The following is a 25,876-nucleotide window of genomic DNA, read 5'->3' on the forward strand; positions in this document are numbered from 1 at the left end:
TGGGGGGAGAGGAGCCGAGGGAAGGGTTGTTTATGGTTGCTGGGGCAAGGGGGAAAGGCGACTTGCAGAGTTACCCCTGTTCGTAAGGGGCAGCTGCGCTGCTCCTTGCCTGCCCGCACCAGCCTCCTGCTGCCCCGGCAGCACCCAGGCCCGGGCAGCGCCTGCTATGTGTTGTGGGGTCTGAGTGGCACCTCCTGCACCATGTTGTTGGGCCTGAGCAGCGCCTCCTGGGCCGTATTGTTGAGGAACAGTGGCTACCGGCCGGTCTTCGGGCCCACTGGGGCGATGCCACAGCCCCATGTCTGGAAAGGGCCTATGTCCCCCGCTATGTGTAAGAGAGCTGCCTAACAGCTCTGCTGGACCTGCTGACAAACCTGCCTGAAGTTGGCACATCAGTTCATACATAAACATATGAAAATTGTGTAAGTGTGCCTTAGCAGCCCTTGGTAATTGAGATTAAGTAACACTTTCTCCTTGCAAGCCTTTTGCCACGAAGCAGATGAACCCCCAAACTTTGTTTTCATCAGTACCAGCAGCGCTGCCCGAAGAGTTGTCTGCTGTAGAAGAATGGTAATCCTTCTAAAGCTTATGGTCCTCATTGAGGTCTGTGAGCCTGAATTTTAGAAAGCTGCATGAACTTGTATTTATCTACAAGTACATTTGCCCAGTTATCACAAATACAAGAAAGGGGTGCCAAGGAGATGAATGGGGGAAGCCTAACACAAAGGTAGATTTTGGCATCTTTGATGTGCTCTAAATGAGCTGAAGAAGTTTTGCTCATGTACGTTAGCTGTACAGTAATGCCCTTTGATGCTAACACAGTCAAGTCATAGAATCATGGAATGGTTTAGTCTGGAAGGGACCTTTGAAGGACATGTAGTCCAACCCCATGCAGTGAGCAGGGACATCTTCAACTAGACGAGGCTGCTCAGAGCTCAGTCCAACCTCACCTTGAAAGTTTCCAGGGATGGGGCCTCCACTACCTCACTGGGCAACAAGTTCCAGCACTTCACCACCGCCATTGTCAAAAATGTCTTCCTTATATCCAGTCTAAATCTACCCTCCTTTAGTTTAAAACCATCATCCCTTGTCCTGTCACAACAGGTCTTGCTAAAAAGATTGCCCCTGTCTTTGCTATAGTCCCCCTTTAAGTACTGAAAGGCAGCAATAAGGTCTCCCTGCAGCCTTCTCTTCCATTACTTCCAGTACATCCTCCATTACAACTGCATTTAAGTGACATAACCTGATATTTTACTGCTGCGCCTGCTGTGTTATAATAGCAAAGACCAAACAATCTGTGTCTGATTTCAATGGAAACAAAACCCAGTTTCTTAATGCTATCAATCGGCTTTATTTATTTACTTACATAAGTTGGTCTGTTCTAGCGTTTTTTTTAATTACCGTTCTGCCTACTTAAGCATGTATACATTTTTAACCAGCTTCTGCTACCCTTATTAATCTTGACCAGGACACAAAGTGACCTGATTCTCCAGCTGTGGCCAGTTACATCACAAGTGATCCTACTTTTGGAATAACACACTAAGGATGTCAGTACTGCATATTTCTGTCTTAAATTGCTGAAACTGGAGGCATGCTTTATCAATGGTGGTGTGTAGTTTATCACTATAAAAATAAGCCAGAGAGAAATTGTTCTGCACAACATATTCAAAATTATTTTGAAATTAAATTTTTTCTCTCCTTTAGCAGCCCACCAAGTTGCAGACCCCATTAATCACTGCAATTCCTAATGCTCCTTTCATAAAAAGTAGTGGGAGCAACTGTTCATAAACACCTCACACAGCAAACAGGATGATATTTTTGGCAGCAAGCCTAAAGAAACATTATAATTATAATGAGAACAAGTTAAAAAATGTATTATAAACATTCTTCAAAGAAAGTAAGAAGGAAGTGTATCAGTTGAAGAAAATACAGGACCTAGACTGGAACAAATCTTGTTTTGTTCCAGTCTAGAATGTCTTAAACAGTAACTCATCAGTTGTTTTAGATATATTTCAGTACTGTATAATTACGCTACACAAAAAGGCTGCTTTAAATTACATATATGTTGTTTGCATACCTTCTGAACTTTTGAAATAAGTGTCAAAAGGGTGTTGAGATGACATCTATTCTGTTTTTCTGCTCTAGGACAGAATCAACTCTACATAAATGATTCCTGACATACTTATCTAACCTGCTTTTTATAGTGACAGTGATGTAGAATTCACAGCATTCCTAAGCAATGTGTTCCAGTACTTTGCTATCTTTGTAATCTGAAAATAGTAATTTAAGGTTCAATTTAACTTTTAGTTAAATTGTTAAGTCTTTGTTTGGTTCACAACAGATTCCCAACAGCCTTTGTGATCTGTATCCAGGTTTGAATCAGCCTCTAAAACCAGTCACAGATCACTTCTACTCTGAGGTTACCTGCCAAGTCCTGAGCTAATTTATTTAGAGAGTCAGTTAAGATTTTCAGGATTCAGGAGGGTGAGACAGATTAAGGTCCCAACATGCTGATCCTTACAGTTTAGGCAAACTTAGCTTATTTCATATAAAAATCTGTCTAATGAAAATACAGAATAATATCCCAATAGATTTTCTGTTTTGGATAGGATAAGGGTTTTAATCTTTTCACTGTCAAACTTAAAGGATCCAGTCTGTAATTACATTGTTTCCTTCCTCCCTAATAGCATTAAATCTCACTACCCAGAAGGCATCTGTACCAGTGTTTGCTTCCATTTCTCTTGTTTGTGATAAGAAAACAGTTGCGATGGTCAAAGTAATTGAATTCATCCAGAGAGACTAGGAAGTTTCCTGTGCCTTTTTCCTTGCAGCTGTCTAAATGGAGATAATTGAAAATCAGAAAGGCAAGCAGGATTAAACATCTCCTCAGCTGTCTGTATTTATTCTGTCTCCTATGCAGACAGTGAATGTCACTATGTCATCTAAATCACATTCTTTTTGTAAGGATGTTTGTCATAGATTACACTACTTATTCTGACATATAAATACAAAATATTTGATACTAATGGCTCTTTCAGCAAACAAGATTTTTAAAAACACAGTAGACATCTTCAGCCAAACTAAATAAATGTAATTCATCCTTGTTAACAGATCACTCAGCTGTTCATAATGCAGTTGCATTCTTGAACAGCTTGCTATCAAGCACTTATTTCCAGCTGGCAATGAAAAGAGTAACTGTAACTTGATGGAAGGTTCCTCCCATCTGAATTCTGCCTCTCTCACCTATTTAAAATGAATCAGATTAATAACTGGTTTCTGGTTATCCACTTAATTTCCAGAATAAGCAACAGCAACTGTTGAAGCAGAAATAACTAAAAAGTTGGCTGACCCTCTTCATCTTCAGGTTCTAATGAAAATGCTTCAGTAGGTATCGCGCAGAAGAAAAGCATTCTCTTGTAATGAATTTTACTACAGAAGAAATACTACCTCTAGAGTCGTTTGAAGCATTTATCTCTATACTCTCAGGTGCCCCTATGCCACTGTGTCAACTCCTGACAGATGAAGTCAAGACAAAAAAAAGAAATGGGATTTCTGCAAAAGAATTAGAGCGAGAGATACCTGAATTTGAACCTTAAATATTGAATGGTTCTATACAGTTTCCCTGGAGGATAGGCTTGTATGAAACAGGCATCAGAGCATGCCATATACATCTCATAGCAAGAGCATGGTAGGTGATAAAGCCTGCTGACAGTTGCTGCTAATCAGAAAAGCAGCTATACAGAGCAAAAGGACTGCTATCTGTGGGTTTTAGCATAGGAGTAGGAGCCCAAACCGAGCTTTGCCACAAACTCACTGTGACCTTTGATAAGATTCTTTCTGCCTCTCTTGGCCTCTCCCTCCCACTTAGTTGGAAAACTGGGATAATATTCCTATATAGGTGTGTTGAGGCTTAATACCATAAAAGTGGGTCTGAGCTGATGCAGTATAAACTTCTCTGATAGAAGTTTTGATGTCACTGCAATCTGCCCCAATTTTTTTTTAACCACAAGGAGTTAGCATCAATCATTTTTATGGGGCGGTGTCCTAGTGTTGTAGATCTTGGAATACAGTGTGAGAAGGCTGCTGACTAGTCATTGCTTCTGATTGTTCCATGATGTTATATACCAGCTGTGTCATTATTTTGAGGGCTATGCTGACCGAAGGCTATCGTTAAAGAGGACAGAGGCAGAGAGTCACAAAGGAAAAGTAAAGGAATAAAACAGTAACAAGACTCCTTTCATATATTAGTTAAAAAAAAAATAAACAACCCAAAAAACACAACAAAAAAACCCCAAAAAACAACAAACAAACAAAAAACCCCACCAAGAGGTTGTGACTTTCTTAACTCCAGAGAGATGAACTGACATATTTTCCTTTCTGATCCTAGAATACCTGCTAAAATCGGAAAAGAACTGGGAGCAAGCTTAATTCTTCCTTCTCTCCCAAACTCTTCCACAGGGGTGCTGGCCTCACTCCTGCAGCCGCACAAAACTTAATAACAACTAATAGCTAAGACAACAGTTAATGATAATTTCTTTGATAGGTACAGGAAGAAAACCAAATCCCATTGAGTGTATTACCTTTCCCTCACCATTAGCTTTGTTATGTTTTGGGGAAGATCAGTCTAGAAGTGCTATAATTGTTAGGTGGAAAATATGGCAACTTGTCAGACTATTTTATCTATGAAAATGAAAAATTCCATACACACAGCTTATGAGAATGGAGGATCAAATATTGACTAGAGACTATAAACCAAACTGTTACCCTCAGCTGTTCAGGCAGCTGGGGACTTTTTTCCCATGGCCAATCTCTGCCAACAAACTGTATTTTGTCACCTGGCAATCTCTTATTTACAGAGAAATCTAAGGACCAAACCTTTCACAGTAAATGTCTTGACCTTCACTCCCTGAGTTGTTTTGTAAGCAATTCAGCTTTCACATCTGTTTATCCAGTTTAACGAAACTGTTATCTCTATTAGAAAGCACCTCAAAGTACTGTATTTTTAGACTCTGGGAACACAAAGCCAGCAGGATGAGTTGGATTTCGGACTCATAACATTATGCATTCATTTTTGGTAAACAGAGTGCTTTTATTTGGTTACAAAAACAGCATGAGCTCTGCTCTTTGGTATTTCAAAATTCAGTTAGGTATAACTCTATTATTTCTACATTTACTGGCAATCAGAAGAGAAAGAGATCCTGGGTGATGACATTTGTGTGTTGTCATAAATTGTAGTAAAGGCGTAAGATTGACATTTCTAGGGAAATAAAAGGTCACCTAGTCTTTTTCCTATATTAATTGCAAGGCTGACAGCCCTCTTTATCTTAAAATAATTTACAATATTCCCACAAGACTCTTAAGACTATCAGTATTGCCGCTATCCAGAAATTTATTAGCAAGAAGAGATCACTTGTCACAGTAATTGAAGGTTGAATACTGTCTAGTACTGAATATTCATTATTGCACCACAAAAAATGCAGTAGCTAAAAGGCAAAATCATTGAGCTTTACCAGGATTTTTTCTACTACTTGCTTTTTCTCACCAGGACAGAGTATGTGTTAGTCAATAGGACCTAAATAAAAGTTAGTGATCAGTGATATGCTTCAGGATGATGGAAACTTTCTATAAAAGCAAAGGGGAGTATTTTGGGGATAGGTGTTCACATTCTGAAGGGTCCTAAAAATTTGGATGAAAAGACTCACACAGCTAGACTTAAACTGTTCCATTTTATATAGACCCAAAATTAGGGACATTACTGTACCTTTCTGATGCAGGGTCTATGTGTGAAAATGCATTTTTGTATGTACTGGCTTTAGGACACTGCTCGTCAAGCCCTAAAAACGCAAGTATTTGATAGAAGTATTTGTTGGCTTTTAGAGATATATTTTTTAAAGCACTTTCTAGGATTAAGGTATTTCCATATTAGGATATTTCCAAAATGAAACTGTTCTTTAAATTTAATCAACTGTTCTTTAATTTGAAAATTTAGGCAGAGGAGTGTCACTGTAGATGGCATAAAGCTAGGAAACAGGGAAATGTATTTGAACCTAAGCTGTTGCCTGAGTGTGATCAGTGTATGATTAAATGTTTGAAAAAACGAAGCATTGCCGGCAGAAAAACAGTCAGAGGCATCTGTGTATTACAAGTGTAGAAACAACTATGGACATTATTAATTTATCTTGTGCCTAAGGAAATATAGCTACATCTTCAAAATAATGAAATTTAGAAATATCTTGCTCTGCCTTTATAGTTCTTCTTTTTCTTCTTTGTATAGAAGAAGCACCCCTTAATAACAACCTAAGCATTTCATTGTCAGTCATCATGAAATTAAAATATAGTGCTATTCTAACCATCTGCAAATTACAGATTTGTCCAGCACAGCCTTTCTCAAACAGCAACTTTTCCAAACCTTGGCAATCCAGATTTCTGAGCTTATTTTTCACTCAGAACAACAACAACAAATTTTTTACTCAAAACCAGTTCAACTTTCACTTCTACTTGGTGATCCTTCTACACTTACAATTCTAAAGGCAATTATGTATGAAGTGAACACGTGGACCTATAGTAAATATTCAAGACCCTGAATAAAAGTTCTGGGCATGTTAAACTTCTTGTAACTTCCTGAGGAATGCACAGCCAACTTGCATTCTAGAATATCCCCCCCAAATTAACCTGGACAAGGCAGTCAATAAGCATATGATGCATCAGTAACTACTTTTTGTAGGCTACTTTTCTGACCATGTAATTAATGTAATTAACATAAGATTTAGAGTTGCAGAAGAGGCATTGCAATTCGTTTTGGTAATGTGTGATATTCCCCTCAAAAATCCCGTGATAGTATTACAAAAAGGGAAATTGAAACAAATTAAACGTGTCTAAACCCACAAAATATGCATAGATTAATCTGACCAAGTTTGTCTTAAAATGCACTGTCAGTTGGAACCTTTAAATCTGTAGGCAAAAAGAGTCCATACAAAAGTATAATCCTTACCTAGAAAAATATATAGAAAAACCAACGAACAGAGAAAGACTCCCTCTCTCCCCAGCAACAAACCTTGATGTGAGTAACATATGGCTAATATGCATCTCTAATGAGTAGTTAATGAGCTACTCTTTCACTTAATCGTCTTTTTGCCTTCTTGGAGAACTTTCCATACATCAGAGGAACCTGAGATTCAAATACTGCAAGTCTGTGGGAACCAGATTACAACTGCCTATGTAGTCCTGCACTGGGCTGAGTATTTTTTTCTTGCTATGTACTACATTGACTCACTGCCTAATTACAATTACAGAATTTTTTATTTCATACCCATCTGAAATACAACTATTTCGTCTGCATCATTATACAGCTACATAAATCAAATATCCCAATTTATAGTTGTCTTAATAATATAAACCAGGGCATTAGCATAGCATTAAGAGCCAGGTAAGTGATTTTACACTTCCCTCCAGTCTTTGAAACACCAGGGGGTGTTTTAAAGTTAGACTGAAGGTACAGTCCCATCACTGGGAGAGTAAGTGAGAAGACACGTATATTTAAGTTTAGCTGTGTAGCTGTTTAGATTGGATCCTAGACTTTGAAAGGGGAAAAAATAATCAAGACTAGTCAGCAGGATTTCTCAGCTTCTATTCTGCATCTTAATCAAGCCCATTGTTTCTATGCAATTTATCTGTGAAGTTGTCAGCAGTTTTCATGTTAGATTACATGAGACAGTAAGTGACTGAGATATCCCAGGCAAGACAGGATGCTGTTGCTAACATCTTATGGTTGCATCAGACCCTTCAGAAGTAATTTTTTCCTTATCTATTTCCCTGCTGATAAGTAGCAATAATGACTGTGAAAATATTTTTCAGGGGTCTTCATTAAAATCTAGTGCATCAAAATAAAAACCAAGTAGTTTGTATAAAAGCCAAAGATAAATATACACAGTAATTGAACACCTTCCTCAAAGAAAAACAATTTACACAAGCAGCAGTCATTGTCCTGCACTGAATGCTGAATAAAGAGCTCCATAAAGACTTCCGGGAATCTTTTGGGAATCTTACAAGCTTATATAGCATGCCCTGAAGGTGAAATTAGCTCAGGCCATGTTGTGTCAGGCAGGCTGTAACCAACAGTGCCAGCCCAGAGCAGATAGAAAAAGACATTTATGCCATAAGATGTTTTAGCATCAAGAACATGCGTGGTGTTGTGTATTAACTTTTATATCCCTGTGGTTGAATTAACATTAAAAGATCTTGTCTTGGGAGATGCTTAAACCCAAGAACACGAATGGCACAATGCATTATTGTTCACTGTTGAAATGGAAGACACTCAACAATTGGAATATGTCTCCCATCAAACTCTTCTGCCAGTTTGGTATCTGATAGACCAGTGAAGGCTCTGAGAAAGAGGGTGAGCTTGTTGAAACACATACAGGAACAGGGTGAACCCTTTATGCTTTTGACAAGATAATTAAAGCCTCAGCAAGAAAGAATTTGAAGCTACCCAGTCACACTGAGAACACACACACAAAAAGGAGAAGAGTATGTAACACAACCAAACTTCCTGTATGAGGGAAGGTGTAGAAATGACTTTCAGTTAATAGATGTGATAGAAGAGAGTACTTAGGTAGCAAACCCTTTCCAGAAACTTACTGTGCTCTTAGATAAACTACTTTCACAGCTTTGTAAAATGAGGAACCTTAGTTACACAACTGACAAAGTATTTTCAAATCTGTTGAGCAGATGAGTCAAATTCTGCATATACAGGAATGACATTTGCTGAATGCACAGTGTTGCTGCTATTAAATCTCATACTGCTTTTGGGCAATTTGGCCATGGGAGAGAACAGGAAATAAGAGGGGAGGGAAGGTTAGAAATGGTAAAAAAATCGGCCAGTGGCATTCCCATGTTCTTTGGTAAGAACTAAATCTGACAATTTAGATTTTTTGTCAATTCTTAACTATAACTTTTTAATTAGAAAAGAGCCGAAAGCCCTCCCTTCAAGCACCCACCCACATTGCAGTAACTGAAATAGTTTATAGAGATACAGACAGTTCTTCCTAGATCATCAACAGAATTCATAGTACTGAACAGAACAGTTATCCCAATTTCTTTAGCTTTTAAGATAGCCTTAATTGTAATTTTTTATGTTAAGGTCATATTTTTTAAAAAAGCTTCATTTTTATTTTTAAGGGCAGTGACACTTACTCACTGAACAGTGTTTGCAAATACATTCTCTAGGTACACTACAGTACCTAGGTGCTCCATAGGTACACCATAGCAGGGTAGGAATAGAAACTGTATCCAACCAGAGAGCTGCAAGCCTGCAGCATTATGCAACATTCCTTCAGGTGGTCCTCTTTTAAAAAGCTCCCAAGCATGGAATAATATGTTTTTTCAGACCAAGATGGGCTCTGGAGGGAAAAAAAAAGAGAACCCACACAAAATCCTCAATAAAAGCTATTGCAGACCATCATACAAGTAGTATGTACACACTACAGAAACAGTTAAGCCATAGCTGGCAAAACACTTTACACGGTACATTTAATGCAGGTACTACAGAAGGTATGCTTTTGCTTTTCAACCAAATCATTTTTAAAGCTTGCATTAAAAGCTGAGATTCTCTCAGATGGACAATGACTAGCTGTACTTGAAGCAGATTGGAAATAAAAACCAGGACCTGAAATCATTACCCTGATAAACTGACTTAGAGCAAGCAGCAAATATTGGGGAGTGGGAATGATTGCTGATTTGAGACTAAAGCATTACTCTCCTCTGGAGTCAGGCACTACCCTAAAGACGCTTGTCCTTGCTGTTGATGGACAACTTTCCTTCCCCCCACCCAGCATGAGCTGAGTTCATGGCTGACAGCAAAGGCATTAGTCTGGAAATGGTCTCTGGGAAGATTCACTTCCCCAAGGTCTCTTTTCCTCTCTGCTTCTACCTCCCATGCTTCCTCTCACCCACCTACTCTACCACGTGGCTTCCACTTCCATATCTTTTGTTTAGACATCCTTCTACTCACCTGCTACACTTTGAAGAACTCAAGGCCAAATATCTGAGCGCACTTAAAAGTCGCCTCTTGCATTTTCATATTTTATTTTTAAAACATACATTATCTCGTTTCCAGCTCTGTAAATCGGTGAGCCCTGGGGCCGTAGAGTAATCTACAATTTGTCAGTTACTGCACTTTGTTTCAGCTTGCAAGGAACAGAACAAATTCTGATATCAAAAGTTTTATAACCATGCTGTTTAAAAGGGATTTTTCATTTTCCAAGATGGACACTTATATTAACTACTTAGGGAAAAATAATTACTTGTGTTTGTATCACCAGAGTACAACAACAGCAGACAAGAATTCAAGCTGGGATTATTTTTTTTTTTTAGGTTGAGGAGGAAGGGGAGAAGACAACAGGTAGGAATTCCACTCTCCCACCACACTTGCTCAGGCAGACTTGGCCAAAAAAAAAAAAAAGCCAGGTTTTGCCCACCAAAAGCTAGCATTGGCTCCAGAACACTCATCAAATATTTAAGTATCAAGGAAAAAATAGAGAGTTACACTTGGGGACAACCTGTCTATCCCTCAGAGAACAAGCACTTTGCTGAAAGCTGCTATCCAGTCTAAACTGAGTTAGATTTTTCTCCCTACAAAAGCACCTATGTTCAGAGATTGGTAACAGTATAGTTTGCACTAGATTTGCTCAGTGGCCTAGTCCTAGCCTTGAGACATGGGCAGTCATGAAGCACGTGTATGAGACTTCAGGTTCTTCAAGATCTGCTCTTCTTGGACTCAGTGGCAGGCAGTTAAATCCTTGCCAAATTGGCTGAGAATTTTAGCTCAGAAAGAGGCGCTGCAGTCCCCACATCACCACATACTTGTATCTCTTGCTTTAGAATACTGCCTGTTAACCATCAATCCTGGATTTTGAATGCAAGGATAAAAGGGCCTAAATTAGTGTTGTGTAAGACACAGAAGGGCAAGCAGAAGAATATGAAAGAAAAGCAACCAACAGGAAAGGTGAGAAAGGGAAGCTGAAAGCAGACTAAAGCTACTATTTACATTTTCTTAAATCTTTGTGCAAATGATACAAACTTGAATCCTAAGGCTAGGAAAGAGTACAGCATGGTAAAAGAGAACAAAAAGAAATCTCACTGATAAGGCCCCAAGGTTTGAAGTCTCCCACCCCTGCCTCAAAGAATGAGGCAGTCTTCAACCACTGTATTGGCTCAGGGTTGTAGAACAGATTTCCATCCTACTGAAAATGAGAATTTCTACCCTGCTCAGGGGAAAGCTTAGGTGCTGCTAAACTTCAGCTGTTGCTGAAGGTGTGCATTAGTCCTCTCAAAATACTTTTGATGTAAAAAGCTTTTGCTTAGATGGCCATGTATGATAAAGAAAAAAACCAAACATAAAATAAGACATTATTAACGGCACAATTCTAAGACAAGAAAAAACCCAAAGTAATAGAAAAGAACACAGGAAAATTTAAGAGCATACAGCTGTAATGGTGTTTATTATGGTGTGCTACAACAACTGGAGTTAAGAGTTAGCTATAGATACCAAATACAATGACCTAAAAAGAACAGGATATATTGCAGCACAAACAAGATCAAATTAACCGTGCACTACACAGTGAGAAAACAGGTTTCTTAGAAGATATAGTATTAAAGTTTTAAGTAATCTTAACAGACATGGAGTCCTTTCTATACTATGACAGAAGATGCTTTTACAAATGAAATCTATTGCTTATTAATATATAAAAGACAAGTTTTTTCTTATATAAAAAGATTTTACATGTTTAGTTTTTCCCCAAAACACTTTTTGCCAAGTTTAAAAAAAACCCTGAAACATGATCTTACAAATATTTACAGCATTTTCTTGTGTTAGATGGACATTTTTGTAAACCAAAAGGGAACACTTACAAACAGATCATGTAAAATGAGGGAATGTCAGCAACTCTTAACCATGCTTTGTGTGTCTTGAACACCTTTTGCCTTATCCCACACTATTTGGTTCACATTGTGATCTCATTTCCCGCTATGTTTCATCCACCAATAGTAGTCTCAAGGAAAGGCCACTTTGCACTGGGTCTTACCATCAGAAAATGGCTTGAGAGGAAACACAGGTTTTCCACAAAACGTCTCAGTAAAACCAGTCAGCCTTTGGTCAAAAAGCAAGGAGACATTCTGATGCAAGAATCTGCTCAGTTAGCAACGTTTGTCTTAAAGTAGATAACTTATTCAAAATTAATTGGAAAGTGCTTAAAATGAACTAAGTACATAGATGGTAGCTTCCCACTTATAAATAATGCAGAGTTTCCAAGAACTGAAAAAATGCTTACAGTGATGACATCAGTCTGTTAAGGTAAAAGCTTTACTCATCTATCAAGGACCTTCAACTATGTAATCATTTCATTTCTTTGGGACTGCTCCAGGCACAACATGTTATTACTACTGAAAGATGGAAATACGTGGGTCACGCTTGGATTCCTGCATATTGCAGTACAAAAGAAAAACTGCAATGGCAAAGGTAGAGGGATAATTAAATCTGTATTGAAACAGTTGTAATTAACTTCTTGTATAATCAGTGGACAATGTTCATTTTTAACAATATAAATATACACTTTCCAGGAGAAAAAAAAAGTATTTATTATACTTAAGACAGCAATAGATAGGAAAAAACTCTACATGTAAAGCTACTGAAGGCACATAAACTTTGGTCCAATTTTATTCTCATCCCCCATCATCCCTGCAATAAAACCACAAAGTTAAATACCTCAGAAATTTTCCAGTATTATTTTCTTAAATAATTCAGAACTCCTAACTGTTAGGATTTGCTTTCAAAAGAGCAGGCAGACAGTCTTGTATAGGGCAAACACATCTTCAGAAGAGAGAAGAAAGTTAATTTAAAGAAAAAATTCTGTACAATCTGACTGGCGTCCTTGCAGCACAAGGGTAACAACACTAAGTCTGGTAGTTCTGCTCTAGTAAACAACATTCCAGGGCAGAAAATAAAGGCAAAACAACACTTTCTGTAAGCCATTGACCTCTAATTCAAAAAACAGCAGTACGTGCTAACAGTACACAACAACAAGTAGCAGGTCCACATCCCTTACAAGAAAAGAACTCATCACCTTCCTACTGACATGAATCGAAGGAGGGCAAGATACCTGATCACCGTCAGTTTTATCAAAGGTGAATAGTTTTTTCAGCACACCAACACGGGTTTGCCACGTGTAATCAGAAAATGACATACATAGGCAAATCTCCTCAGATATGTGGAATATCTTAGGCATAAAAAGGACCTCAATCTATCAGTGCAGAAAAAAAGCACGACTGACAGGACCAACAGGCAAGGCAACCGAGTCAGATTATGAATAAAAGTTTCAGAAATTTGCTCTGATGTTCAAAGACATTTGAAGAAATTCAAAGGAGCAAAAGTTTTACTATTATGCAACAAATCACAGGCCATCTGAAGAGGCACTAAGCTGCTCCTGGGTTGTTAAAAAGGCGTTACTACACTTTGAAACAAGTGTGCAGCCACCAAAAAAAAAAAAAGGAGCTGGAGGTAACTAACTTGTGGAGTTGACATATTGACAGAGGCAGAAAACTCTACCCTCGACCATTTCCAGTACGTGTAGTCAGGATATAACCCTAGTGTTTCAGAGTACGAGTACCAGGTTACACTATGCACATGAGCAGATGCTTTGCAAATTATTTAAACAGAAATTAAGAACCCATATTAAAGAAATTATGAACCTATCTTTAACAGCTTAAGGCCACAGTATGGAGAAGATTAGAGACAGAATCTTCTTGGGAGTTGCAGAGTTAACAGGATGAAAGGCAACAGATATAGGATGCAATATTTTAAAGCCTAATTACATGTTAGGGAAAAAAATTCACAATGAGGGTGGTCAAACATTGCAACAGTGAGAGAAACAATTTGTGAAATCTCCATTCCTGGAAATACTGAAAACTTAACTGGACAGTTCTCTGAGCAACTGCTCAACATTGGCCCTGATCTGAATGAGAGGTAGGATTAAGGCCTCTGGAGATTCCTTTCCAGCCTATATCATTGTAACAATCTGTAGAATAATCCCATTCTTTCCTAAATTCTCTTCTTTTCACAGATATCAAGGTCAATCGAGCTCAATCAAGCTCAAGCGAATCAAGAACTGAGGTGCAACTGTGCCTTTGCAGCCAGGCACTAAGGAGTCAAGCACAAAGTATAAGAATTATTGTCCCGATCCTTCACAAACATCCATTATGATAAACAAGGTGTTATGGTTTTGCTTTTAATTATTCAAGGCAGAATACTGAATGAGATTAACTAGCTTTACCAGTGCCTTCATTCTTCTAAGCAAACATTAAGAAGTACTGCTAGTTTTGAAGCTTGTCTGCACTTCTTGTAAAAGCAGATCTCCCTAAGAGGCAGCATCTTTAAGATATACACTAAAAGTATGTTGGCAAGCATATTCAACTGCAGAAATAGAACTAAGACAAACTAAAAAAGAAAAAACAAAAAACCCCAAAAGCTTGATAAATGTATCACAACCAAAAAGCAAACACCATAAATACCTACCAAACAGATTTTGCTCAAATTAAAGAATTGTAAATCTCTGGTAAATTAAACTTTAGGCTTCTACATTTCAAACTGAAAACAGTCCAAAGCTGACAAGAGCTATACACTACCATTAGGTTAACAATGAGAAATTATTCATTTCTCTTTTTGAGAGAATGTCAGAGGCTCTCATCCCTTTATGCTTGATGACGCAGACAGTATTCGTTTACTGCTCCTGATATGTGCTAATATTAACTCTCAGATTTAAGGTTCCTTTTCTCCTGCTTTGGACTTATATTCAGGTCTAATATGATTCCTCTCCTGTGGAGCTGTAATTCTTAAGAAAAGTGACAAAGCATATTTTATGGATAATGACCTAGTATTATCAAACCAATTTACGCACAGCAAAGGAAGACTGTCACTCCAGAAAGATTCTCTTTAACGGATATCAGTGTGACTGCTAACAAGGCAGAACATAGGCACGATTTATAATTATCTTGGTGATAAAGGGCCTATGCAAATGAATAAACTTACTTACAACTGCCGTTTGGGAAAATCATAAACGTGTAACTTTTTGATATGGTGCTCTGGTACTGCAGTTACTTATTTTCATTATTTTTAAAAGAAATTGTTTAACTTAACTGAACTGGCTATTTCAGAAGGGGGAAGATGGAAAGACTATCTCAAATCCCAAAGATAACACTGTCTATTATTCCTAAGCCAATATGCGAATTTACATACATTGAAAGAAGGTAAGTTAGTATCTTGCTGATTTTGCGAAAATAATTCAGAGAGAAAATTTGAAAAAGCTTACTCTAGAATACTCAGATCATTGTAGAAACATGCCCTTTCTTCTAGAAAGACAGGAAAAAGTCATGCAATTCATACTGATTAATGAAAAACCAAAATGAACGTGTGGCAAGACATTATGGCATACGCAAATTCTGCAGTGGTTAGAAGTAAATAAATGCTATGTTTAGGAGGAATACTTCTTTAAAAGGTGGTTAAGTAAGTACTAGAAAGAAAAACCTCTTATAATTAAACTTTTTCAAATACAGTCAGAAGCCACTGAAGTTCATATGTACTTTCAACTCAAAAATTAACTGTATCTCACCTCATTCTGCAAAGAGAAAAGGACATTCAGTAATGAACATTTTTTGTACTTAAAGAATGCTAGCTCTTCATTATTTGAAGTTTAATACTGAAAGAAAATGCAGGAACCCAAAAGAGAATATTCTGATACAGCCAATGTCTCTCAAAAAGTTAGATGAAGTCCAGAAACTGGTATGAATATGCTGTTTGGTCTTTTTGTAAAGATTTTTTTAGTGCATTTTTCTGTGTGAGAAATTTTTTTCAGCCAAGTACTGCTATCACACAACTGCAACCAGGTGAATTCAAAGAATCCCACCACAGTTACACAATGAGTCAAATCACATTCCCACCTCTATCCAATCTCTCTATACCAAAGCACAGGAGACTAGAATTCAGAGTATTACATAATAAAAATTTGAAGTATCAATGAAAACATTTCCAAAAAGACCAAGAAGAGAATTTTCACAAAGCCTACAATATATTTTTCAAAATACTTAGACAAAACTCTAATCTATTGTATCATAAACACATAGTAAGGCACATAATAAGAAATTAATACATAGTAATTTAAGCGTTAAACATTATAGTGGTACAAAAAACTCTTGAGGTTTAATTTTTTTTCCCCTCTCAAAGATGTCCTTAAAAATAACTTCTTAAAAATTTGTCAAACTATCATAGACCTGAATATTTTCTGTAAGACTGTAAGCACTTTATTCTTCAAAGAAAGGTAAAAAATTCTTTTAAGTCAGTGAAAATAGGACATCAAACTTCTATTCCATGGTAAGTCAACCTAAGTCTCCTGTACCACTTAATGAAGAAACTTGTCAAATATCTTCTACTCCATAGAAATATCTTTTCTCTAATACTTTAACCCATATGAACAAAACAGACTTTGTTTTTAGAAAAAGCTACTTGTAAAGATTTACCAAAGTATGAATACACACACTGCTAACATAAATACTATTTAGAGGACACTCACAGTCAATGCTTGCTTTTCGTCAAGAAACCCAAGCCTTATTTCACATTCAAATTATTGTTTAATCTGTGTAGAATAGATATACTATTTTGTTAGAAATACTTTTTGTTTGGTATATTCTAAAAGCACTTTAAAATGTTTTGTAAGGCTGATGTTCTAAAAATATAATTTTAAGTAGGAAATTTGCTGATAAATATTGTTGCTAAAGCAATATCACAGAAATCTTTCTATGGCTGAATATTAAACTTTGATCGCATAGTGGCACCTAATATCAGAAAATACCATCACTTCATTTTTTGTGTATGAATAGCTTTTTAAGAGACAGAGCTGGTCCCAGCTGTTTCAGTATCTGAAGATGTTACTAGAACTGTGATGAAGTCTTAAAAGGGAAGTTCACAGAAGAGTCAGATTGTAGTTTTTGAGAAGGAAACTCTGAGGTGATGGTCTTCTCCAAGGTTGTAATCATGAAGCTCAATGAGAGCACGAATTGCTTCTTCCACAGAGTCAAGCTGGATAAGAGCCATTTTGCTATCTTTCCTGAAATGCAATAAAAACCATTATTAATCCTAACCAAATTTTCATTGCAGTAGCCAACACAGAAAAGTGACACAAGTGTTTTTTCAGCCACATCACACACACTGAACACCTGTACAGAGAAAGAATCAGAACTAGTTATGCCCCTGCTAAAACGAGAAGAAAACAAAAGTATAAAAATTTGGAAGATCATTGGCCTGCAGCCATGCTGTTCTTCCACTAAACTGCACTTCAAAAAACAGGTTGAAATAAGGCTTGAAGACCTCTAAGAAACATCTGTGTTGTGTATTTATATGTGATTATTCTAGCAGGTATGATCATGCTTAAATAATGCTACCAAGCAACCTTAATGAATGTTAGAGCAGATTAATTGTTGTCTTTTACATGACATTTTACATATACGCAGCTTGTATTTCTTTCTAAAGAAGTGAGCATTTACTTTTCTTTAACTTATTTTACTTTGAACACATGTGGAATTTATCAAAAGGCTGAATAATTTTCATTTAATTATGCTAACACAATGTCCCATTTAAAATTTTAAGATTAGAATAATCATAAAATTGTCATAGCTGTGCAGCTTTTGCCTATAGACATTCACACATGGAATATTGCCTGATTTTACACACACATAAAAACAATTAGCCATCTTCCAGGATGAAAGCTTGCTCAGCATTTTTACAAAAGAACTTACTGGAAGAATCTGAAGGCTTTCACAGTAGATCCAGTACTTGCAAAAAGCTTCTTCATATCATCAACAGTAACAGAAGACCTGTTTAAAACAAGCAAAACCAAAACAAAATCCCTTCACCTTGTAAAAGAGCACAACGTTCTGTAATAGTATCAAAACCTCAGTTCTGGCATCTAAATTAAATTTGAATGGCAAAAACTATCTCCACCAACTCAAGCCATGTCAACACTTTAGACCAAACATCTTGGCTTTGACACTAAGATTTGGCACCTCAGTATGCTACAAAAACATTCCAGATACACTCTACTGCCTTTCATCTACCCCTATTTCTCCTTCAGTTAAATTCACATTGCATAAAAATCACTTACGAACATAACGAGTAGCTTCAGAAATCTTGTAATCACTGCTAGAGTGCTTCACATATTTTCAGTTCGGAAAGTTTTCTATTTTACTCAAAGTGCCATTTTTTAGTGTCTTTTTATATTTTTCTTATTTGGACAAAATTCCATCATTTTCCACCCTCCCTGCACAACTGCTGAACAAAAGAATCCTGTAAAAACTTATGTTTGGTTTTCATTCCACACATTGTTGACAACATTCTAAATAGGAAAATAAAGGTTGTTTAAGTTTTAAAGAGCACACTTCTTAATAAATTTTTTTAAAACAACTTCCCCTCTATATAAAAGGTCTAAATTCTGTAGAAATTGTTCTTTAAAGTGTTAGAATGATTAAAAACTGTATCTACATTAAATACTGATGACAGTGATGAATTTGATATAATGTAACTCCAGCACATTATCTCAAAAACCATGTATTTAATCTTTGCAAAAATTTATAACACAGGACTTAATATGTGAAAAACAAAAGCATATTCTCAAGAAAATGTAAACTGTATTAGGACTCATAAAGAAGAGCATTCAATCTGTTATCCTCTTTGCTAACAATAAAAAAAGTGACAGTTAAAGGTTTTTAATTACAGAGCAGAATGACCCACATTCTCAGGAAACTGTAAAAGGCCAAGGAAATTTAAAAGCTTATGTCAGATTTTGTAACTTAAGAACATAACCTAAAAACCACCATCTTTCCAAGAAGATCACACATGATACTCACGGGATGTTGGAGAGATGCAGGGTGGCAGATGGAGGAGAGACGTTTTGGAAATTCTTAGAGCCAGGCTTCTTAAAGCGATGTAAAGGGCTATTGCTATAGTCCTTCGTCAGACCTTGGTCATCATCTCCATCACGAGGAAGTTGAACTGCCAGGTACTTTGAAAATGTAGTATGGAGGACCTTTCCATAAAGCCTCTGTCCATTCAAGTAGTTCATAGCTAACCAGTGGAAATATAAGTTGAACAGGAATGAAGGGAGGAGAATAACAAAGTATTCTTTCCATACTAATATTGTATTCTATTTAGTGTCAGATTTCACATTCTAATTTTAAACTGCAACTTCCATGTCTACCAGGTGGACTATGTCATAACATTATATTTAAAACAAGTATAAGGACGTAATATATCCTCCAGTCTAAATGCAACAAAAGTGTGAAACAGCATTTCAATAAAGAACAGTTTATTATTCCTAAATAGCTAGATATAGGATAAACTACAGGAAAATTTTATGATGTTTTAATTCTAACATTTACTAGATTGAGATTTATAGTTTTTTTTTTTAAACCACTACAGGAAAATAATTTGTTTACATGAAAGCAAACAGATCACTACCAACATATACAAGGAAAAGTTTGTACGTAGTAAAGCACCACAATGGTGGATTTAATTTGTTTATACTTTTCACTAGCTGGCGGCAAATTCCTCACCTCTATCACACTCATGCTAATCTGAAGCATAACTGCCTTAAAAATCAGTACCTAATTGCGCCTGGGTTGTGTCTGCCATCTGAACCAAAGCATTTTCTTTCTTCTTAAACATGATCTTCACACGATACACATCACCGTACACCCCTGTGGAAATCCAGAAAGGAAATTTGCCCAGAGCATTACTACAAACAGCACAAGGGCAAGTCTGTGTCTTTTGACTAACACTAGTGTTACAAAGAACAATCACCTCATTAAACAGGTTGGTTAGAATATTAGTATGAAGGAGAGCTTTAAAGTTTGTGTATTATTTTCTGAAGCTCAGAAATGGGGGAAAAAACCCAGGATCTTAGTCATAAAACTGCATGGTTTTGTTCAGCTTTTAAATAGTGCAACAATGTTAAAGTCCTCTTAACAGGGGCATATTAAAATATTACTATGCCAACAAACATTGTCCTCTGCTACTAACATATGCCAAGCGTGTACTCCGTTTCCTCTGATGCAATCTTTGTTTTTTCATCTTACTTTGCTTTTGTGGGCCACACACTGAAATACTTCTGACACTGTAACTATTTTGTCTTTTTGGTACCTGTGGCCTACAACTACTGACTCAGATGATTGTCACTTTAAAACCAGTGTGTTCTTGTGTGCGTTTTCTGGACAAGGACAGAACAATGGAGCCTGCATTAACCAGCAGGTGTCAGATAAATAAAAAGAATGCTAGCCCTGTAGTTTCTCAAGGTATATTTGACATGTCTTACCAAATAGGATGAAAAGTCCACGTGGTGTGATGGCCTGTTTAAATGACAAAATGAGTATATTAGGTTTAAAGCCATGCAAATAAAGAAATCTATTCTGTAAGTGTATGGTAAACAAAAAATGAAAGAGATGCTGCACACTAACACATAAACCTCTCCCTCCAAAAGCCATTCCCTGCAAGAACTACAGTATAGCACTCTTGTTAATATATATTTGCTATGCACATATAAAATATTTAAACAAGCTAACACTTCAGCTCATGCATTTTCATCACTCAAGACTCAGTCTGTCATGCCAAAGAATTTATTAATTTATTAACTGACTTAATTATTTGAACTTATTCTTTCCAAGTTAGCAGTTCATTCCATGAAAAATGAAAGCCATTTGCTAAACTAGAAATAGAAAAGAACATTAAAGAACTCCTTTGTATTTCCTGAACAGCAAACAGCTACGAAACTAAAACCAGTTGCTGCAAAATGTGTTTGCTTTGTCTTCAGTTTTGTTCCCATCGCTGTACATAACCGTGACATGCTAAAGTGATGTACATACCATTTAACTGTTTATATACGAAGCATATAGAAAGTGGTATTTAAATTGTGTTCAGTTAGAAGCTGTGAACATAAGGCTAAATATTGAAAGAAATACCTTTTCAGTGATTTTTAATTAAATTGTGTACCAACCTCCCCAAGCACAAAAGAAGATAATTGACATGCTAATGCAGCCATTTTATTCAACTGAGGCAAACGTCTTGCCAGTAATGAATACTGAAAATGCCTGGTTATCAGAAGCACTACTCACACTCTCCACCCCGTTCCTTCTCAACTCACAACATGTACCAAATATACCTAAATTATTTAAAACAGAAGATACTGCAGCCTAAGTGTAAGCCCATACCCTTTTATCATCAGCATTTAATGGTAAGGAACAATTACTATCAATGTAAAATTTAAATTCTTCTAGACTTCGTCCTTGTGGCCCAAATATTTTAATTCAGCACAGAGTTTATTTAAAGAAATTTCTTAACCAAACGAGACTGCAATATTTCTACTAGAAATGGTTCTTGGAAGACAAAACCAGCTAATTTAAAAATCATGAGGGAATGTTCAAATGCACACTGAAACCCTGCAACAGGGAGAAATATAAATTGAAATAAGGTCAACTAGATTTTCTATACACAGAAAAAGAAGTGATAGGGCTCAGACAACCGCTACTGAAGGACAAGTGTTACACAGTTGCCAAGGAATGTATTTACAACAGTTTATATTTCCAACAATTAATGCTGTTGCACATTCTTTTTTTTACCTTTTAGGAAGTTGAGCATTATCTAATGCATTTACCATTATAATAATGTATTGCAGCATGGAGTTCTACATGCCAACTTCTTGCATATGATTAGTATTAAGTAAAGCAGCGATGTCCTTAAAAATAGCTTTGACCTATGCTTCACATATGGTTATTCTTAAAAAAAACCCAAACAACAAACAAAAAAAAAACCACGACATACTCAGAGAATCATCTTGAATAGTCAGCTGCAGAAAGAACATCTACAACAATCATCCGAAATTAACTGATATGATACATTGACAAATCAAAGAAAAATTGACATGTCTTGAAGTCTGCAGTTGTTTCTTTTGATGCTTACTGTGGAATAAAGGAACCACTCAACAGATTTTTAAACCTCAGTAATATGAAGATAACTTCCATTTTGCCAATAACTCCTAATTTTATCAGCTTTATGGTTAGGTGAATCAAATAAGTGTGTAAAACAAACAATAATTTTACATTGCTGTAGTAGAACTGCTTATCAACAGTGAAGTAGAATTGTGTTTTAAGTCATGGCCTTGGTAAAGCTTGATTTTAACTTTTTTTTTTTAGAGAGATGTACATTGCTTTTATATAAGCACAGATCAATGTGTAATATTTGAGTCAGGTGTAAGCTTATAGAACAGTCTGTGTCACTTCCACTATAAAAATAATTATCCAAGTTGTCCTTGGCAATTTTACTGTCAATATATGAAAAAAATGTGTGGTACTATGAAAGTGAACATGTATATTTAGTAACTCTTAAAAATTGATTTACAGTGATGTCAGTAGCAAAGTACACCCATGTTCTTCCTTTTCAACCTGGGAAAAGCTGCAAAACTAGAAAGATCCTTTCAATGTTTTGAAAGGTACATGATTTGATAAACACTTTTTTCTCCTTTTCCCCTTCTGTCCTGTTTCTCTAACTCCTCATGTTTTGTAACAGATGAAAAATTCTTTAGCTCCTCTAAGGATAAAGTAGCACATAGAGGAGTCAAATTAACAGAGTACCAGTAGGTTTAGCCATATTTGTTGTTTACCTCTTCAAACATTTCTTATAACTGACCATAGACTTTTCTCTAATTACTAGCTACACTGCTAACATAGGTTTTCTATAGTAAGTTGTGTTAGGAAGCTTTTCACTGCTGACTGGAGTTTTTAAAACTCAGTATTGCAAACTATCTCAAACAAGAATAGAGCTGTCCTGTTTTTTATATTACCAGCATAGATATTTCCTCTCTTATTCAGCTGATGTCAATTTGCAAGAAGGATTCTGGCAGTTGGTATAAGTCTATACTTGCATCAGTTCCACAGTCAAACTTACTTCAGGGTTGAGGTTGCTGACTAGTAAAACAGGACTTCCTGGAACACCAGTAAAACCAGGAAGAGTCACCTGTCCAGGCAATGCAGATGTGAACGCGACAGAACTGAGTGGTGCAGGAAAAGCTGGAGCTGCAAAACCTGGAAGGGTATTAATAGCATCACTTAACACCTCTAAGTAGAAAAGACGTTTTAGAATACAAAAGCAGGTTATGTTTGGCAAAACCATCAATTTTCAGTTAAAAAAAGCTTTTAAGAAATTTAGTCATTCCTAGTATTTCACCAATAAAGAAGGAAGCACCTCCCCTCCAGTGACCAACAGACTTAAACAAAAGGGGTCATAAATTGCAGCCCAAAAAAGAAGAAAAATAGTTTAGCACAGAAGTTCATCCTGTGCTATAAAGGAAAAGATCACTGAGTCTAGAAGACTATCTGTTTCTCATTTTATAGCCAGAAAAAGGGGAGACTCCCTGCTTTAGCTTTGAATGTCACTGAAGTCTTAAAATTCTTAGAAGAGATGCTTAGAGTTTTTCTGTTGCAGATAATCTTTATCATGGCATTTAATTTCTTCGCTTATTAAATGATAAACTACAACAGTGTATGCTTTTTATTACAGAAAGTAATTTTACTGAATAATATGAGAAAAAGCATCAGAATGGCTCAAATGAACATTGTGTTCTGATGGCTGTATTTGAAAACAATTTGGTCTATCTGAATACACCTGTGCTCAGAGCAATAGCACCAAATGCAAACACCACATTTTTAGAAGAGAGAAGCTTTACCAGCAGCTTGAGCAAAGCCCATGTGTGGGACAAACCCAGGAGGCCCTGCACATGATGGGAAGAAGGTACCTGGGGTGCCTAGAGAGAGCAGAGACATCTAATTAGATTTTTAAATTTTTAGAAAACAGAAGAGACTTCAGCAATGAGAATCAGCTTCCAGTGCTGCTATTCTGACTTGAGTCCGTGATTACATGTTTTATAGAATGCTTGTGTTAAAAACTTTCATAGAAATCCAAGATTCTATGTCTTACAATATTCAGCCACTTCTGAAGACAAATATTCCAATCATCAGCCTTAATATCCCTCTCTAAAATGAAGTCAGGACAAAATGTAATTTAGACAAGTTTGGAAAGGAAAGCACATCATAGATAAGTATCTGTTCAAGTTAAGACGCCTGTCATGCAATGTTAACAGTTTTTATTCACACAAATGGAAATGCATTCTAGAAATTTTCTGGAAGTAAACTCAGACATTTTGCAATTATGAGATACAACTATTTCCTACATATTTCTAAATCAAGTATGGGCTAAGTAATACAAATAACTACAATGAATCTGAGGTTCTGAATTTTATTAGCTATTGAGATGCATTAACTCTACATATTTTGCTTTATAAGGAAATGTACTTTCCCAGCTTGTATTACTTCATAAATAACCAGTGGGGTTTTTTTAATGGTTCTCCTGGAAGTCACAAGCATTAAACAGATTTGGAATATCAACATACAGAGAATCCCAGCCTCGAAGACAGCTCAGTGATTTTCACTTTAGTATGTGAGGTTAAGCACTACTCAGAGCAGCACACAAACTTGTGATCTAAGGAGTAGTTAGATACAAGCTCGAGTTGCAGATTCTTTCATATATTAGCACATTACATTTTTTTTAAACAGGATATGTATAATCAGCAAATACATTCTGCAAGCCTGGCATTATGTCTGTTTTACTGCTCAAACTTCCACCATAGAATAAAATAGCTACATTCACTAAGGGATGGTTATTGACAGGGATGATACAATACCATAAGAAGTATCCCTTATGAATTACAGAAACAGTAGATGAAACAGACACCACAGATCAAGTATTCATGAATACTGCATCACATTACACCTCCTCTTATCTGCAGCAACAAAGTGTCTTTCATACAAACAAGTGAATACATTTATTGCACCAAAGCAAGTCATCATGTTCTTAAAATACGCACTGTGCATTATACTGACAAGTTCTGGCAATCTAGGTATTAATCACTTAGTCACAATCCAAGAATGGTAAAGGAAACATTAATGAAGAAGTAGATAAAGCACTTTTATTCTGCCAAATGAGACCTGCATGTTGCATGCTGATACGAAAATCAGGCATGTAAAAATTGTCACACAGAGCTAATGCAGAAAGATCTGGAATTCCTTGTTGCATTTTTTTAATGTGTAAAATCATTTACTTCATGGCTAGCAGCTAGCTTTCAAAGCAAGCTAATTCATGTATCTCTACTTATGCTCACTGGGTGAGTGAACTCTTTAAATGCAACATTCACAAAATCTTCTAGTTTATACTGCAATATCTTTTCCACCAAAACAAAAAGAAAGAAAAAAAACCACCCAGGTTTCAAGAGCAGTTTTGCTATTAAGATAACTTCAAGTCTACAGAAAAAACAGGTGTAACAAACAGAAATGTACGCAAAATGTACCCTTCTACGAATGTTTTCGGAAGCCAGAGCATTAATGCAACATAAAAAGCATAATAGCCTTATTATACATTTTTCACTAAAAGCGAAGGTTTCTTACCAAATGCACTAGCTGTGAATGGCTCTATGGATGGATGGCTAGCACCAAAAGGAAGGTCAAGACGAGTGAAATCTCTGCTTTTGTCATTGTTGTACTTTACCCTAAGGCAACTTAGCTTGGAGAAATCAATGCGGAAAGTGCAGTATGTAGAGAAGATACTTTGGCCATCCAGAGCCTGAAGAAAAATAATTACGCTTTCAGAGACAAAACACATAGTGGCAGCCACCACTAAGTTTATTTTATTTTCACCCGCAACTGTATCCAAACAGAAATTAATCTTCTGGTTTTAAGA

The 25,876-nt window shown here is 36.4% G+C and overlaps 1 protein-coding gene across 4 annotated transcripts in view; it reads right to left on the reverse strand.

Annotated features, from left to right (window-relative positions):
- Positions 1-13,201: 13,201 nt before the first annotated feature.
- The window catches only part of PTBP3 (polypyrimidine tract binding protein 3), a 42,238-nt gene continuing 29,563 nt past the window's right edge, over positions 13,202-25,876 (reverse strand). For 3 of the 4 annotated variants that reach the window (XM_064438065.1, XM_064438063.1, XM_064438064.1), the window contains 8 exons: positions 25,585-25,759; positions 23,811-23,888; positions 23,033-23,169; positions 20,409-20,442; positions 19,702-19,794; positions 18,946-19,162; positions 17,839-17,916; positions 13,202-17,150 (listed from right to left, as the gene is read on the reverse strand). In XM_064438065.1, the coding sequence (XP_064294135.1) occupies positions 17,018-17,150; positions 17,839-17,916; positions 18,946-19,162; positions 19,702-19,794; positions 20,409-20,442; positions 23,033-23,169; positions 23,811-23,888; positions 25,585-25,759 (945 nt within the window). In that variant the 3' untranslated portion in view covers positions 13,202-17,017. The remainder of the gene's footprint in view (positions 17,151-17,838; positions 17,917-18,945; positions 19,163-19,701; positions 19,795-20,408; positions 20,443-23,032; positions 23,170-23,810; positions 23,889-25,584; positions 25,760-25,876) is intronic. The other variant, XM_064438066.1, reaches the window with a different exon arrangement.

Source organism: Phalacrocorax carbo, chromosome Z, assembly GCF_963921805.1.
Source record: "Phalacrocorax carbo chromosome Z, bPhaCar2.1, whole genome shotgun sequence".
NCBI lineage: Eukaryota > Metazoa > Chordata > Aves > Suliformes > Phalacrocoracidae > Phalacrocorax > Phalacrocorax carbo.